Below are 13883 nucleotides of genomic sequence, written 5' to 3' on the forward strand. Positions count from 1 at the left end.
GTTGCTAGGCCTGGCTGCTGGCTGACTGTTTTACTTTTAAATTTTATTTTAGAACCTGGAAGTCAGAGTTATAAAAACCAAAAAACCAAAATATATTTAGGGCTATGAGTTTATCTCAGTAGTAGAACGGGTGTCTAGCATATGTGAGGCCTGGGGGTTCCAATCCCAACACTGAAAAACAATTACACTTGGAGAGGAAGAGATGTGTCAGTGGTTAAGAGCACTGGCTGCTCCTGCAGAGGACCTTGGTTCCATTCCTAGCACCCACATGGTGGCTCACAGCCACATGTAACTTCACTTCCGGGAATCTGATGGCCTCTTGGGGATGCCTTTCGGTCTCTGCAGGTTCCTGTATTTGTGTGATGTATATACATTCACATAGACACATAGATATATCCATGTGTTTTATTTTAGGAATAGATACTCAGAGAATATCTCCTCTGCCTCTCTCCTGCAGTTAGCGCATTCCTTTAGTTTTTAGGCATTAGTCCAGGATTCCTTGTACACAGACAAGCAGATGCATGTGTGTCTCATGCCCAACTGCTCCGTGTGCAAAACCCACAAACTTGGGAGGTAGAAAGCATTGCAGTAGCCCTTTCCCTCTACATGGTACAGGCAACCACTGTGAGTCAGTTCCAAGACCATGTCCTTTTTATTATTCATAGCTGTATCATACTTCACTATATGAATATACCATGGTTTGTTTAGCCACTCTCTTCTGTTTGAGCACTGAAATTATTTCCATTTTTTTGACATTACCAATGGAACTGTAGTTGATGTTATTAATTGTGGGGAATATATTTCTTTTCTTTTCTTTTCTTTCTTTCTTTCTTTTTTAATTTTATTTATTTTATTTATTTATTTATTTATTTTGAGACAGGGTTTCTCTGTGTAGCCATGGCTGTCCTGGAACTCACTCTGTAGACCAGACTGGCTTCGAACTCAGAAATCTGCCTGCCTCTGCCTCCCAGAGTGCTGGGATTACAGGTGTGCACCACCACCGCCTGGCTAGGGGAATATATTTCTAAAAGTGATAGCTCAGGGGGGCAGAGAGATGGCTCAGCAGTTAAGAATACTGACTGCTCTTCAGAAGATCCTGAGTTCACAGCAACTACATGGTGGCTCACAACCATCCTTAATGAGCTCTGATGCCCTCTTCTGGTGTGTCTGAAGACAGCTACAGTGTACTTACGTGTGTGTGTGTGTGTGTGTGTGTGTGTGTGTGTGTGTATATGAGTGTTAGCTCAGCTCAGACAGTGAGTGCACACATGAGGTCTTAGGCAGGCTGCTGAATTCCTCCGGAGTGTTGTTGGGTGTGAATTCCTGTAGCAGTGTGTGAGTGTCCACTTCCTCAAAACTTCACTATCAGAATGTGTTGGCAGATTTTTCAGTGTTTGCTAGTCTGGGAGATGAGAAGTGTTTTCACTTGTGCGGGTTTCAGCATCTTCATGTGTATTTTGAGGGCCACTTGATGTTTTTTGAGAAAAAAAAAAAGAACCATTAAATTTTCTTTTAGATTTACTTTGTGCATACGAACGTTTTTCCTCTATGTATGTCTGTGTACCATGTGTCTTCCTGGGGCTTGTGGACCTCATAAAAGGGTACTGATTTCCTGGCAATTGGAGTCACAGATGGTTGTGAGCCACCATGTATGCACTGGGATTCAAACCTGGGTCCTTTGTAAGGGCTGTTCGTGCTTTTAACCACTGAGCTGGGTTTCTAATGTCTTTTCTTTCCCTTTCTTTCCTTTTTAGATTAAAATTGGATCATTTTGTTTTATCTTTTTCAAATTTATTTATTTTATGTATATGAGTATAGTCACTATCTTCAGACACACCAGAAGAGGTCATCGGATCCTACTACAGATGGTTGTGAGCCACCATGTTGTTGCTGGGAATTGAACTCAGGTCCTCTGGAAGAGCAGTCAGTGCTCTTAACAGCCGAACCATCTCTCCAGCCCCTCCCCCCTTTTAATGACTTTCTGGCTCTTATAATGGCTGCAGATATGTTGGGCTGTTTGGTAACATCCAGAAGCATTACACAAGGGGAGGTTCGATGACACAGTGCCTTCCAGGTAGCAAGAACAATGCCACCTTTGATCCCCAAGATTACAAAAAACAGAAAAAAGAAAAAGATCTGTTGTAGAAAATACTTAATCATCAATTGGGGCCTTCTACCCCTGCCTTTGACCATTCAGTTCCCAGATAGAAGACACAACTTTATATTTATGACAAGCCTTCAAAGCGTTAGAGTTGGGCAGATATCTACCCTCTAAGCTGTTAGAATCTATTTCCCCATCAATAACACCAAGTTACAATTTGTCAGGTTCTGCCTGGGCCACTCATACATCAGTTGGCCGCCCTCATGACCATGTTTTCAAGATTCACCCACCCTATGGTGTCTTCCCTCTCTAACTCCTCCACCCTTCCCTTATGGTCTCTGGCCTCAGACTCCCAAGCCCAGCATTTGAAACTCCGCCTATCTCTCTTCTGCCCAGCTATAGGCTGTGGGCATCTTTATTGACCAATCAGGGATACCTGGGGGCGGGGCAAGGATACATACTGTCACTTGATCTGTGTGAGGGTCTCCTAGTTCCTGAGGCAAGTAGGCCAGTTTTGTAGCATTACTACTTAGCAACAGACCAAACCTCAACAGTTTTAAATTAAGGAGCAAAGTTTGCACAACAAAGGCTGTTAAACCTAAGAATTCACTCTTGGGCCTAGACCTACAGAATTCAGCATTACAATACATAGCAACAGACCAAACCAAACCTCAACAAAGATCCTATAGCTTGGCTGAGGTATGCTTACAGCCTTGGTTACCTAGAGAGGTCTTGTCTCAAAACAAATGGAAGCTGGGTATGGTGGTGACTGACTTTAATCCCAGCAAAGGCAGAGGAAGGCAGATCTCTTAGTGTAGCAGCCAATGTGGTCAACATAGAGGGTCAGTTCTCAACGCGTGGGTTGTGACCCCTTTGGGGTCGCGTATCAGATATCCTGCATATAAGGTATTTACATGACGATTCATAACAGTAACAAAACTTTAGTTATGAGTAGTAATGAAGTAATTTTATGGTAGTGGTGGTTGGGGCGGGCGAGGTTTCTCCACAATATGAAGAACTGTGTTAAAGGGTCACAGCATTAGGAAGGTTGAAAACCACTGACTTAGAGTCCTAGGCCAGCCAGGGCTACACGTTGAGACCCTGTCTTGAGGGAAGAAACAACCAGTGTCTGTAGCTTCTTGATGGTGTGTAGGCTGCCTTGCAGGAAACTGCTGATCATGAAAGGCTTGCTCGTGGTCCCCAGTGTTGGTGGTAAATTGTCCTTCATCATGCCTCATGTCTTAGGGCCCCACTTACTGAGTTCACCTTAGAGACACCGTCCTTAGCCATATCGTAGTGGGATGGCAAGAATGTTTTGATCCCCAAGAGTAGCTGAGTTCAGGGTATGTCCTCACCCCCTGGGGACATTTGCCTGTAATAGTAACTTTCATTCGCCTGATAAAATTCTTGTCTCGGAGATTTGTTGCCTCTGTCTGCTAACCTAAGCCTAGTCCTGGAAGCTTCTAGCCTCCTTACAACCTTATCTAGGCTTAGAATGTTTTCAGCCTCTTTCTGAACTCTAGCTGGTTGGTTAACTCAGCTCTTCCGGCTCAAACTCCTCTCCTAGAAGACTGATTAAAACTAGCTTCTTTCAGTTCTGCTTGGCCTCATACTAACTTTGGCAATATGGTCTAATCTTCTGGCTCCTTCTCATTCCCTGGTTCATTCTGTCTTCACCTGTGTCTAGTCTGTTCTCCCTGCAACCTGTCTCTATAGAACTGTCCAGGTAAAACTTCCTTCTCTCCTCTTCTCTCTCTCTCTCCTGCTCTCTCTTAAGTAGCTTCCATTTCCTCTCTCTTCTCACGAGAGTTGGGCGTATCCTATTCTGTCAAATCTTTCTCTGATTCGTCACTTTGTCTGCCTCTCAGTTAGACATCACTTTCAAACATGCGTGCTTCCTTTTTTTAAAAATTTATTTTATGTATATGAGTACACTGTAGCTGTCTTCAGACACACCAGAAGAGGCCATCAGATCCCGTTAAAGGTGGTTGTGAGCCACCATGTCGTTGCTGGGAACTGAACTCAGGACTTCTGGAAGAGCAGTCAGTGCTCTTAACCACTGAGCTATCTCTCCAGCCCGAGTGCTTCCTTCTACAAACTAACTTTAGCTTCATTGTTTGGCATTAGGATGTATACTAAGTGTGTGTGCGTCTGTATTCCAACCAGAAGAACTAAAGGTGTGTGCCAAGTATGAACCACACCACAACTAGAAGCAGGTTTTTCCAGTAAGCAACACAATCTCAGGGTTCACAGTGTGATCAAATATCCTGTAACATAAGACTCTTCCAGCAGAGAAGGCTTGGGGAGCAGGCTCTTCCACACCCTCTGCCTTCCCACTGAACACTTACAGTTCTCCCTGGGCGTGGATTTACCCACACCAGAGGGACCTCTCACTTTCTAGCCTTCTCTTTTGCTCCTGCTTGATCACTCTCACTTGGACTGCCCTTCCCTATTCTGGGCCTGTTCAGCTCTCCCATGATTTGCATTTCTTCAGGGGTCTATGTGCGCTGGGTGTGTGCTGTGCTGCTGGGCTTACCCACTAGCCCTTTGGTTTTTCTGTTCATGCCTCCTTTGTTCCGGTACTGGGTTTGGAACCAGGGGCCTTGCTCAGCTACTCAGTACTCCACCACCCTGCCCACTGAGCTACAGTCCTCAGTACCCATAGCTTTTCTATTTGCATGGTCTCATGTCCTCAGCAGGACAGGGTTATGGAGCCTTCAGAACAGTCACCGCACATTCATGAGCCTTTGTTCTCCTTATCTTTTCCTCATGGTGATCTAAACAGCATCCATTGTGATTACACTAAAATCAAGTGTGCGCCTATGGTGGGCATCCCCAGGGTTCAAAGAAGTGCTTCCTTCTGGGGTCTCAGAGACCAACAAACTGACTCATGTGGTCTGAAACCAGAAGGGGCCACCTCCATTCATCTTATGCTTATGTGAATTGGCTGTTCAGTTGTTTTCCCCTTTTCTTTTCTGTATCCTCAGTTTTTAAAAGTATTTATTTTATATATGTCAGTGTTTTGCCTGTGTGTATTTATGTGTAGCATATGTGTGCAGTTTCCTCAGAGGCCAGCAGAGGGCATCAGATACCTTGGAACAGACAGCTGTTAGCTACAATTTCTGGCAATTGAAACAGACTCTTCTGGACGAGCATCCAGTGCTCTTAGCCACTGAGACGTCTCTCCAGCACAATGATATCTTCTTAATAGGTACCAGCATAGTTGGATAGCTGTCCTAGTTAGGGTTTTATTGATGTGAAGAGACACCCTGACTATGGCAACTCTTATAATAAAGGAAAACATTTAATTGGGCTGGCTTACAGTTTTAGAAGCTCTGTCCATTATCAGCCTGGCAGGAAGCATGGTGGCACAGGGGCAGACATGGTGCTAGAGAAGAAGTTGAGAGTTCTACATCCAGATCTCTGGGATGCAGAAAGAGAGAGTGACACTGGACCTGGCTTGGGCTTCTGAAACCTCAAAGCCTAGAGACACACACAACAAGGCCACACCTAATAGTGCCACTCCCTATGAACCTTTGAGAGATCCTTTCATTCAAACTGCCGTATAAGCAGAATGTCGACAGGTATGCAAGCAGGTTTAATGCCAGGTATGCAAGCAGGTTTAATGCCAAGAAAGCCTAATTCACGTTGTTCTCTCTACATCACAGGCGCCAGGATCCCCAGAAGACCTCCTGTGTACCCCTCGGCATCAGAGGGAAGCGGTGGTATATGAAGCTGCCACTGTGGAGGTGGCCGAGTCTGGGTCTGTCACACTGCAAGTACAGCTCACCACCCCAGGGGACGTTTCTTGCCTCTGGGTCTTTAAGCACAGCTCCCTGGGCTGCCAGCCGCACTTTGATTTACAAAACAGGTGAGGGTACTACTGTAGTGCATGCCTACCTCTGCCATTGTTTGGGTTTTTTGTTTGTATTTTTTTTTTTTTTTTGTATTTGCTTTTCCCTAAATTCAAGATTCTCCAGCTTTCATCTAACGAATGCTGGGATTATTTATAGGCATGGACCACTGGGCCTGACTCAGAATCCATCCTGTCTGTGCTCTACCTTATCTCTGGTGAAAGAATGAACTCACGTAGGATTAGCATATGGACACATGACGCTGTGGATCTGTCAGTCACAGGAGGCGCTGCCCAAAAAGGGACATTAATGGCATCAGTGGACGCCAGCTGATGGCGACGAACTCATCTCTCTTCTTCTGTTACCACAAACTAGACCTGCAAGCAATAGTGATAATGTCAAGGATATGTGGTGTGACAGGCAAATCCAATGCTGCTCTGAGAAATAAAACCCAGGGCAGTGGAGAGATAGCTCAGTGGTTAAGCACACGGGCTGCTCTTTTAGAGGATTCGGGTTGGGTTCCCAGCACCCACACCACCACTCACAACCATCTGAGACTTCAGTCCCAGGAGATCTGGTGGCCTCCGTGGACACTGCATGGAAGTGATGCACATAAATACATGCAGGCAAAACACTCATGCACATGAAAAGAATAAATGAATATTTATATACATAAATAAATATTATGAATATTTAAAACAATGTAACTTTTAAAGTTTATATACATAAAAATTTGAAACCTTGATTTGCCCTGACAAAATTTGTATTTTGTTATTGGATATGAGATACATTTGTATGAAATGTTTATAATAATTAATAGTACCCCATAGCCTTGTAAAATTGCAGCTTTTCTCACTGCTATAGCCCTCTTACACTACTGAGCCAAAACTCGCTTTTGAGGGTGGGTGTTAGGCACAAGTCACAGGCAAGCTGATGGTGCCCAGGCTGAGCCTGGGTGCCGGGCCAGAGCAGGGTTCTGCACAGAGATGCCCTTAGCCATAGCTGAGTCATAGGTGAGGACAGTGCTCCCCGTCTGACTCGGGGTGAAGCTGATGCTGTTACTCCAGAGTGTTCCCCAGAGTATCCAGTCCTCTTTCTCATTCTACAGAGGGACCATTTCCATGGCCATTTTGAACATGACAGAGAGCCAGGCTGGAGAGTACCTGCTCCATATTCAGAGTGAAGCCGCCAACTACACAGTACTGTTTAGAGTGACCCTAAGAGGTAAGTGGGGCTCACTCCTGGTCACTTCCTGCGTCCCAAGGCAGCGCCTCAGGACCCACAGTGCTGTCACTCACCTCTGCAGTCACCAAAGTCAGGTACGCACGAACTTTTTAACACAGACAAGGAAGAACTGTGTCTTAGTCAGGGTTTCTATTCCTGCACAAACATCACCACCAAGGCTCATCCTGCACCAAGAAGCAAGTTGGGGAGGAAAGGGTTTATTGAGCTTACACTTCCATGTTGCTGTCCATCACCAAAGGAAGTCAGGACTGGAACTCAAGCAGGTCAGGAAGCAGGAGCTGATGCAGAGGCCATGGAGGGATGTTACTTACTGGCTTGCTTCCCCTGGCTTGCTCAGCCTGCTCTCTTATAGAACCCAAGAGCACCAGTCCAGGGATGGCACCACCCACAAGGGGCCCTCACCCCTTGATCACTAATGGAGAAAATGCCCCACAGCTGGATCTCACGGAGGCACTTCCCCAACTGAAGCTCCTTTCTCTGTGATAACTCCAGCCTGTGTCAAGTTGACACACAAAACCAGCCAGTACAAACTGGAAAGAGTGTTTTGACTCAGGAATTAAGAAAAAAAAAATCCCGTGTCTTCAAATTTTTCCTAGGCTAACCTCAAACTCACAATCCTCCTGCCTCATCCTCCCAAGTCTTTTGACTGCAAGCACTTGGCACCATGCCCACTAAATGTCCTGTGTTTTATTTCTGGTTCTAATACTATCAGCTTTTGAAGGAGGAGTCTTTTTGAGACTCGACTCCTTTATCCACAGTAGAAGGGTGTGTGTGTGTGTGTGTGTGTGTGTGTGGAAATCCGTACCTCGGAGCTGGAGCCTTGGTGCAGCGGTTAAGAACGCTGACTGCTCTTGCAGAGGACCTGGGATGGATTCCCAGCATGCTCATGGCAGCTCGCAACCAACCAACCAACCAACCAACCGTAGGTAACTTCAGTCTCAGGGGCTGCAACACCCTTCTGACCTTCAGCAACCGGAGGCACAGGATACAGAGACATATGGGGGCAACATACACATACCACAAAAAAATGAAACAAAATTAATTTATCTAAAAAAAAGAAAAGATACATGTCTCATGGACTTACAATCTCAGTGGGACCTAACAGGACTTTCCAAAAAACAGGGCCGCTGTTCTCCATCTCCTACGTCTAGTAGCACACACCCTGTCACATGCTACTGGCCAACCCTGGAGCTTTGACTAGGGTAAGCAAGGAACAATTTAGTTTATCTCAGTTGAGGGAATTAAAATTAGATAACCACATACAGCCATTGGCCACAGCTGAGGATGACATTGGTTTATGCAGGTGTAAACTGCCAGAGTGATTGGATATTGGCACATAGCTGGTAGCCGTGTGAGGTGTGAGCCGCAGAGGTGCCCCCACCCCACCCACCCCCACCCCCAACCCCCACCCCCGGCATAGGCATTCTGGTTTCTGCTCATTTGGTTTCATTACCCGCAGGTCTCATGTTTGCAGACAGGGTGCTACACGTACCTTCCTGTAGCTGCAGAGATAGCTGCATGTAGAGCCTTGAGTCTTTGGGGGCTGAGGCAGTGCCACAGGCTCAGGGTTGACACCACTACCACTACATTGCCTGCTGCACATTGCCAGGACTTGCCAGGCCGCCTTTTTCCCCCCCATGGGTGACTCGGATACACGGAGCTGAGGCAATGTGTAGCTGCAGAGGGGCCGGCCAGGAGTGACCACAGGGGTCTTTCATTACGGACTTCAGCACGCCCCAGAGGTTGGCCTGAGTGTTGATATGAACACAGACACTTGATGCGTTTGTGACTGGCAAGACTGGGGACCCACGAGAGCCAGACGTGCATTTGCTCATTACCCCACTCAGAGCCATTGTGACATTTGTGGTCCTAACAGTCATAGCTCCTAGCTCTGGGGGATATGCTAGGTTCCCTGAGGGTCATCATCCTGGGTCACACAGTCAGCCTGCATGGCAAAGTCAAGTACAGAGCAGTCTCACCCATTTTCTCAGAGAAGCGACTGAAACAGTGTACTGGCTGGTTTTGTGTGTCAACTTGACACAGGCTGGACTTATCACAGAGAAAGGAGCTTTGGTTGAGGAAATGCCTCCATGAGACCCAGCTGTGGGGCATTTTCTCAATTAGTGATCAAGGTGGGGAGAGCCCCTTGTGGGTGGGGCCATCCCTGGGCTGGTGCTCTTGGGTTCTATAAGAAAGCAGGCTGAGCAAGCCAGGGGAAGCAAGCCAGTAAGAAACATCCCTCCATGGCCTCTGCATCAGCTCCTGCTTCCTGACCTGCTTCAGTTCCAGTCCTGACTTCCTTTGGTGATCAACAGCAGTGTGGAAGTGTAAGCTGAATAAACCCTTTCCTTCCCAACTTGCTTCTTGGTCATGATGTGTGTGCAGGAATAGAAACCCTGACTGAGACACGCAGGTACATGGTCCCGGAAGTACACAACTCAAGAGCTGTCTTGTGCTGCTCTCTGTTTGGGCTTCCACCCCGCCCCATTCCTACCTCCTTAGGCCTCTTGTGGGAGGGACATCAAGTATGGGGCCTTCGCCCAGAGGAGATACAGAATGTCACGGGCTCCTCTTCTCTCTCTCTCTCTCTCTTGCAACACTGCACAAGCAGTCGTGTTCTAGGAGACTGATGGATTTTTTTTTTTCTGAGACAGAGTTTTACTCTAGGCCTGGCTGGCCTCTGTAGTCCAGGCTGCCCTTGAGTACACAGAGATCTGCCTGTCTCTGCCGCCCATGTGTGGGACAAAAGTGTGCGCCTCCACTCCTGCTAGGCTGCTTTTAATTTTGCGCCCCCCCCTTTTCAGATGAAAAAATACGGAGCAACGACAATAGCAAAGCTCTTAGGATTCCTTTAGTTAGGGCAGCTTAGGGAGCAGGTGTGGGGCGGGTAGATGGGAAGGGAGAGGATCAGATGGAGTGATGCAGGGAAAGTCCGCCCCAGGACCCCTGAGCTCACTCACACAAATACTTTGCATAGTACTTAGCCTCAGTTCTTAATTGAAGATGCTTAAAGGATTGTCACGTGGGAGCAAAACAGCAAAGTTTTTCTTTCTTTAAGAGACGGTCTCAGGGTGTAGCCCAGACTGGCTTTGAACTCATGATCTTCCCACTTTCCACATTCAGAGATTACAGACACACACACCACCACACCTGGCTTTCGTGATCTATTTAAGATGGGGAAATGTACTTGAAGTAAGGCCATCCAACCTTTGAAAACCACAACCTGATAACTGTGGTCTGCAAATGTCTTGTCCCCATTCAGAACTGTTCTGGGAACATGACACTTAAGGGTGCTGGCAGGTTGAACAAACTTTGATGTCCCTAATAAAGTGTAGAATTGAAACCAAGTTTGGAAATTACTGGGATTAAAAGATGCAAACTACCACAGAATGAGAAAAGATACTTGCAGTCTACAAGACTATCTTTGTGAGTATGATACCAGCCTGGTCTACAGAACAAATTCCAGGCCAGGCCAGGCTGCAGAGTAAGATTCTGTCTCAAAACAAAACAAAGCAAAACAAAAAAACAAAACAAAACGAAAAACCTGACATCACCTGAGATTGGGAAGGAGCCAGACTCTGCTGTGGTGAAAGAGATTAGCTGTTTAGAAATGCTGTGGGAAATTTTGAGGGACTCCTGAGCCCATCTGCAGTGCTAAAACGGTCTTGTTTTGTGGTACCTTAGATACACAGCCGAACGTGCTAAGAAAACCTTACTTTAGGAAGATGGAGAACCAGGATGCACTGCTCTGCATCTCCGAGAGTGTTCCGGAGCCCACTGTGGAGTGGGTGCTCTGCAGTTCCCACAGGGAAAGGTAAGACACGCCTCACAGTGACCGTGACCACTGCCATTCCTGTCAGAATGATGGCACTTTTCTACTGTTGTTGGCTTTATAGTGTATGTGAAATCTGGTTTTTGTTTTCCCCTTCGTTTCAACAGAATCACTGTTGAGGATTTCATGGTGAGGACATGGGTGGTTTTTGGCAAGAGGGCCTTTAAGAGTCCCTGGGGTAGCTGAAGGACTCACAGCCGTTACACCTCAACAAAGACTGTGGGGTTGTTGGATTCCAGAGCCTGGGGTGGGGAACTGTAATATCCTTATGATAAGAAGTTGCTTATGAGTAAATGTTTCATTCGTGATCCTTCTGCTTCCTCTTGAGAGGCCATTTATAGAATTGTTAAGGAATTGGAATCCAGAGCCTGAGATCTTTGGACCCTTGTTTGTGTACCAAGCTGTGTAGCCTCACAAATTGGTTTTGTTTGTTTGTTTGTTGGTTGGTTGGTTTTTTTTTTTTTTTTTCAAGACAGGGTTTCTCTGTATAGCCCTGGCTGTCCTGGAACTCACTCTGTAGACCAGGCTGGCCTCGAACTCAGAAATCCGCCTGCCTCTGCCTCTCAGAGTGCTGGGATTACAGGCATGCGCCACCACCGCCTGGCAGGCCTCCCAAGTTAACTATACTCTGTTACTTCTTCACAAGAGTGAGGATGGAAGAACCGATGGAAACACAAACAGACGTAGACAGGCTTTTAAAAGAAGAATAATTGGGTTGCCTGGATGACGGAGTAAGCTGAGATGTGAGGCTACAGATCCAGTCAGGCAGGGTGCTGGGCACAGAGCGCCAGGACCCTTCTGCCTCTGCCTGAGCTGCAGCTGAGTTCCCTCAGGGTGAGGAGCCCTGCCATCCGAACTAGCCAAATCAACTCTTCTACATAACTGCTGAAAACTAAGTGGGATAAAGCGAGAGAGGGGGAAAGTCCAAACCAGATCCGCTTCCTTGATATTGTTAACGTGACCTTGAAGTTCATAGAAAAGACCCACGACCTAAACTATGAATGTGCCGCATGCATGTGTGTGCACATGTATCTATATATGTATGTGATGTGTGTATAGACTGAGAAGGCTAGAAGAGGACCTCAGTCGTCTTGGGGGTGATAGGAAGTTGGTGACTTCAGATTTGAAAGGAAAGTACAAATGACTCACTGGAGAAAGACAGTAAACCCAGAAAGCCCCGGTTCCTGCCCAGGCAAGGCAGAAGAAGAGAGTCGCTCTGTGCACACTACCGTGGTATGGTGGTCTTCCCTGGAAGTCATACCTCAGCTTTCCTTTCCAGTTTGCTTTGGGAACTCGACGTGTGCTTCACTCTCCTGTCCTCCTTTGTGCTTGGAAGAAAACAAGCCTGTCGTGTCAAGCTACGTCAAAGACCACTGTGCTTCTTTCCTTGGGGTTCTTTCTGAGTTCACCTGTGTTTTCTTTTTGGCCTGTCTTTAAATGAGAACCAAAAGAAGAAGAAGAGGAGGAGGAAGAGGAGGAGGAGGGGGAGGAGGAGGATGAGGAAGAGGAGGAGGAGAAGGATAAAGGGGAAGGGGAAGGGGAAGGAGGAGGAGGAGGAGAGGAAGAAGGAGAGGAAGAAGAAGGAGAGGAAGAAGAAGAAGGAGAGGAAGAAGAAGCATTTGTGTGTAATAACACACACCTGTAATCTCAGCACTCAGGAAGCTGAGGCAGGAGGATTGCTGCAAGACTGAAGCCAGCCTGGGCCACACAGTAAGGTCAAAGCCAACCTGAACTATATGAAGATAGCTTGTCTATGAAAAAAAAAGTCACCAGGCAAAATAAAATCTAAAGTATTAAATAATAAAGTAATAACGTAACATTATTCTAATTAGATACAGAGTGGCTAGCTGGTCCCTGCAGATCCCAGGCTGGATACAGTTGGATTTACTTCTTCATCTACTGTTTCTTCCATCCCTTAAGATATGCTTTCTAACTTCATCCCCTAAAGATGCTGGGTTTCCCCCCATCCCCCAGTCCTGGTGGCCTTGAACCCAGGGCCTCACATAGGCTGTGTAGGGAGTCTACACTGAGCATGCTGGCAGTCTGTTAGCTGTCATTTTGAGGCATTTTCTGAAGGAAGCCTTCCTTATAATTGCAGCTGTAAAGAAGGCGGCCCTGCTGTTATCAAAAAGGAGGAGAAGGTACTTTATGAGTTATTTGGAACAGACATCAGATGTTGTGCGAGAAATGCACTGGGCCGCGAATGCACCAAGCTTTTCACCATAGGTAATGGGGGATTGTCGGCTCTGTGTCCTTAGCGACGGTTCCTAAGGGACTGATAGCATCTGTGTGGGTAATCATTCCACTTCAGAAAGATGATGGAAAGTTATACTGAAATCCAAATCTAGATTTCATTGTCCACATTCCAACTTAAAAGCCATTAAACACACGGTTTGGCCAAGCTTGGTGGCCCATGCCTTTAACCCTTCTTTCATAGGACTTATTTGATTTGATTTGATTTGATTTGATTTGATTTGACTTAGGTGCTAGGCTCAAACCCAGGGATTCAGAGCATCTCCTCTGCCACTGAGTTCCACTCCAGATCTTTCACACCGCTTTATTACATTTATTTACTGTGTGATATGTGTGCGCACGCACACACACACACACACACAAATACATGCTACAGTATACAATGTGGAAGTCAGAGGACTACTCATGGGCATCTGTGCTCTTTCCAGCATATGGGGCCCCTGGATCAACTTCAGGTCAGCCTGGCAGCAGCGGGCCCCTCAACCCGCTGAGCCATCTTGATGACCTATTCATACCATTTAAAATGTAACATTATAGATTCTGTAAGGGAGGATTTCTGCAGCAAAGGGTATTCCATCTCTAGTGGGTGGTTTTACTT

The 13883-nt window shown here is 46.5% G+C and overlaps 1 protein-coding gene across 3 annotated transcripts in view; it reads left to right on the top strand.

Annotated features, from left to right (window-relative positions):
• Positions 1 to 13883, top strand: part of Flt3 (fms related receptor tyrosine kinase 3) — an 83600-nt gene that overhangs the window by 33128 nt on the left and 36589 nt on the right. For all 3 annotated transcript variants that reach the window (XM_052167826.1, XM_052167825.1, XM_052167824.1), the window contains exons 3-6: positions 5770 to 5972; positions 7064 to 7179; positions 10885 to 11014; positions 13131 to 13258. In XM_052167826.1, the coding sequence (XP_052023786.1) occupies positions 5770 to 5972; positions 7064 to 7179; positions 10885 to 11014; positions 13131 to 13258 (577 nt within the window). The remainder of the gene's footprint in view (positions 1 to 5769; positions 5973 to 7063; positions 7180 to 10884; positions 11015 to 13130; positions 13259 to 13883) is intronic.

The sequence above is a fragment of the Apodemus sylvaticus genome, chromosome 22 (genome assembly GCF_947179515.1).
Source record: "Apodemus sylvaticus chromosome 22, mApoSyl1.1, whole genome shotgun sequence".
Lineage (NCBI taxonomy): Eukaryota > Metazoa > Chordata > Mammalia > Rodentia > Muridae > Apodemus > Apodemus sylvaticus.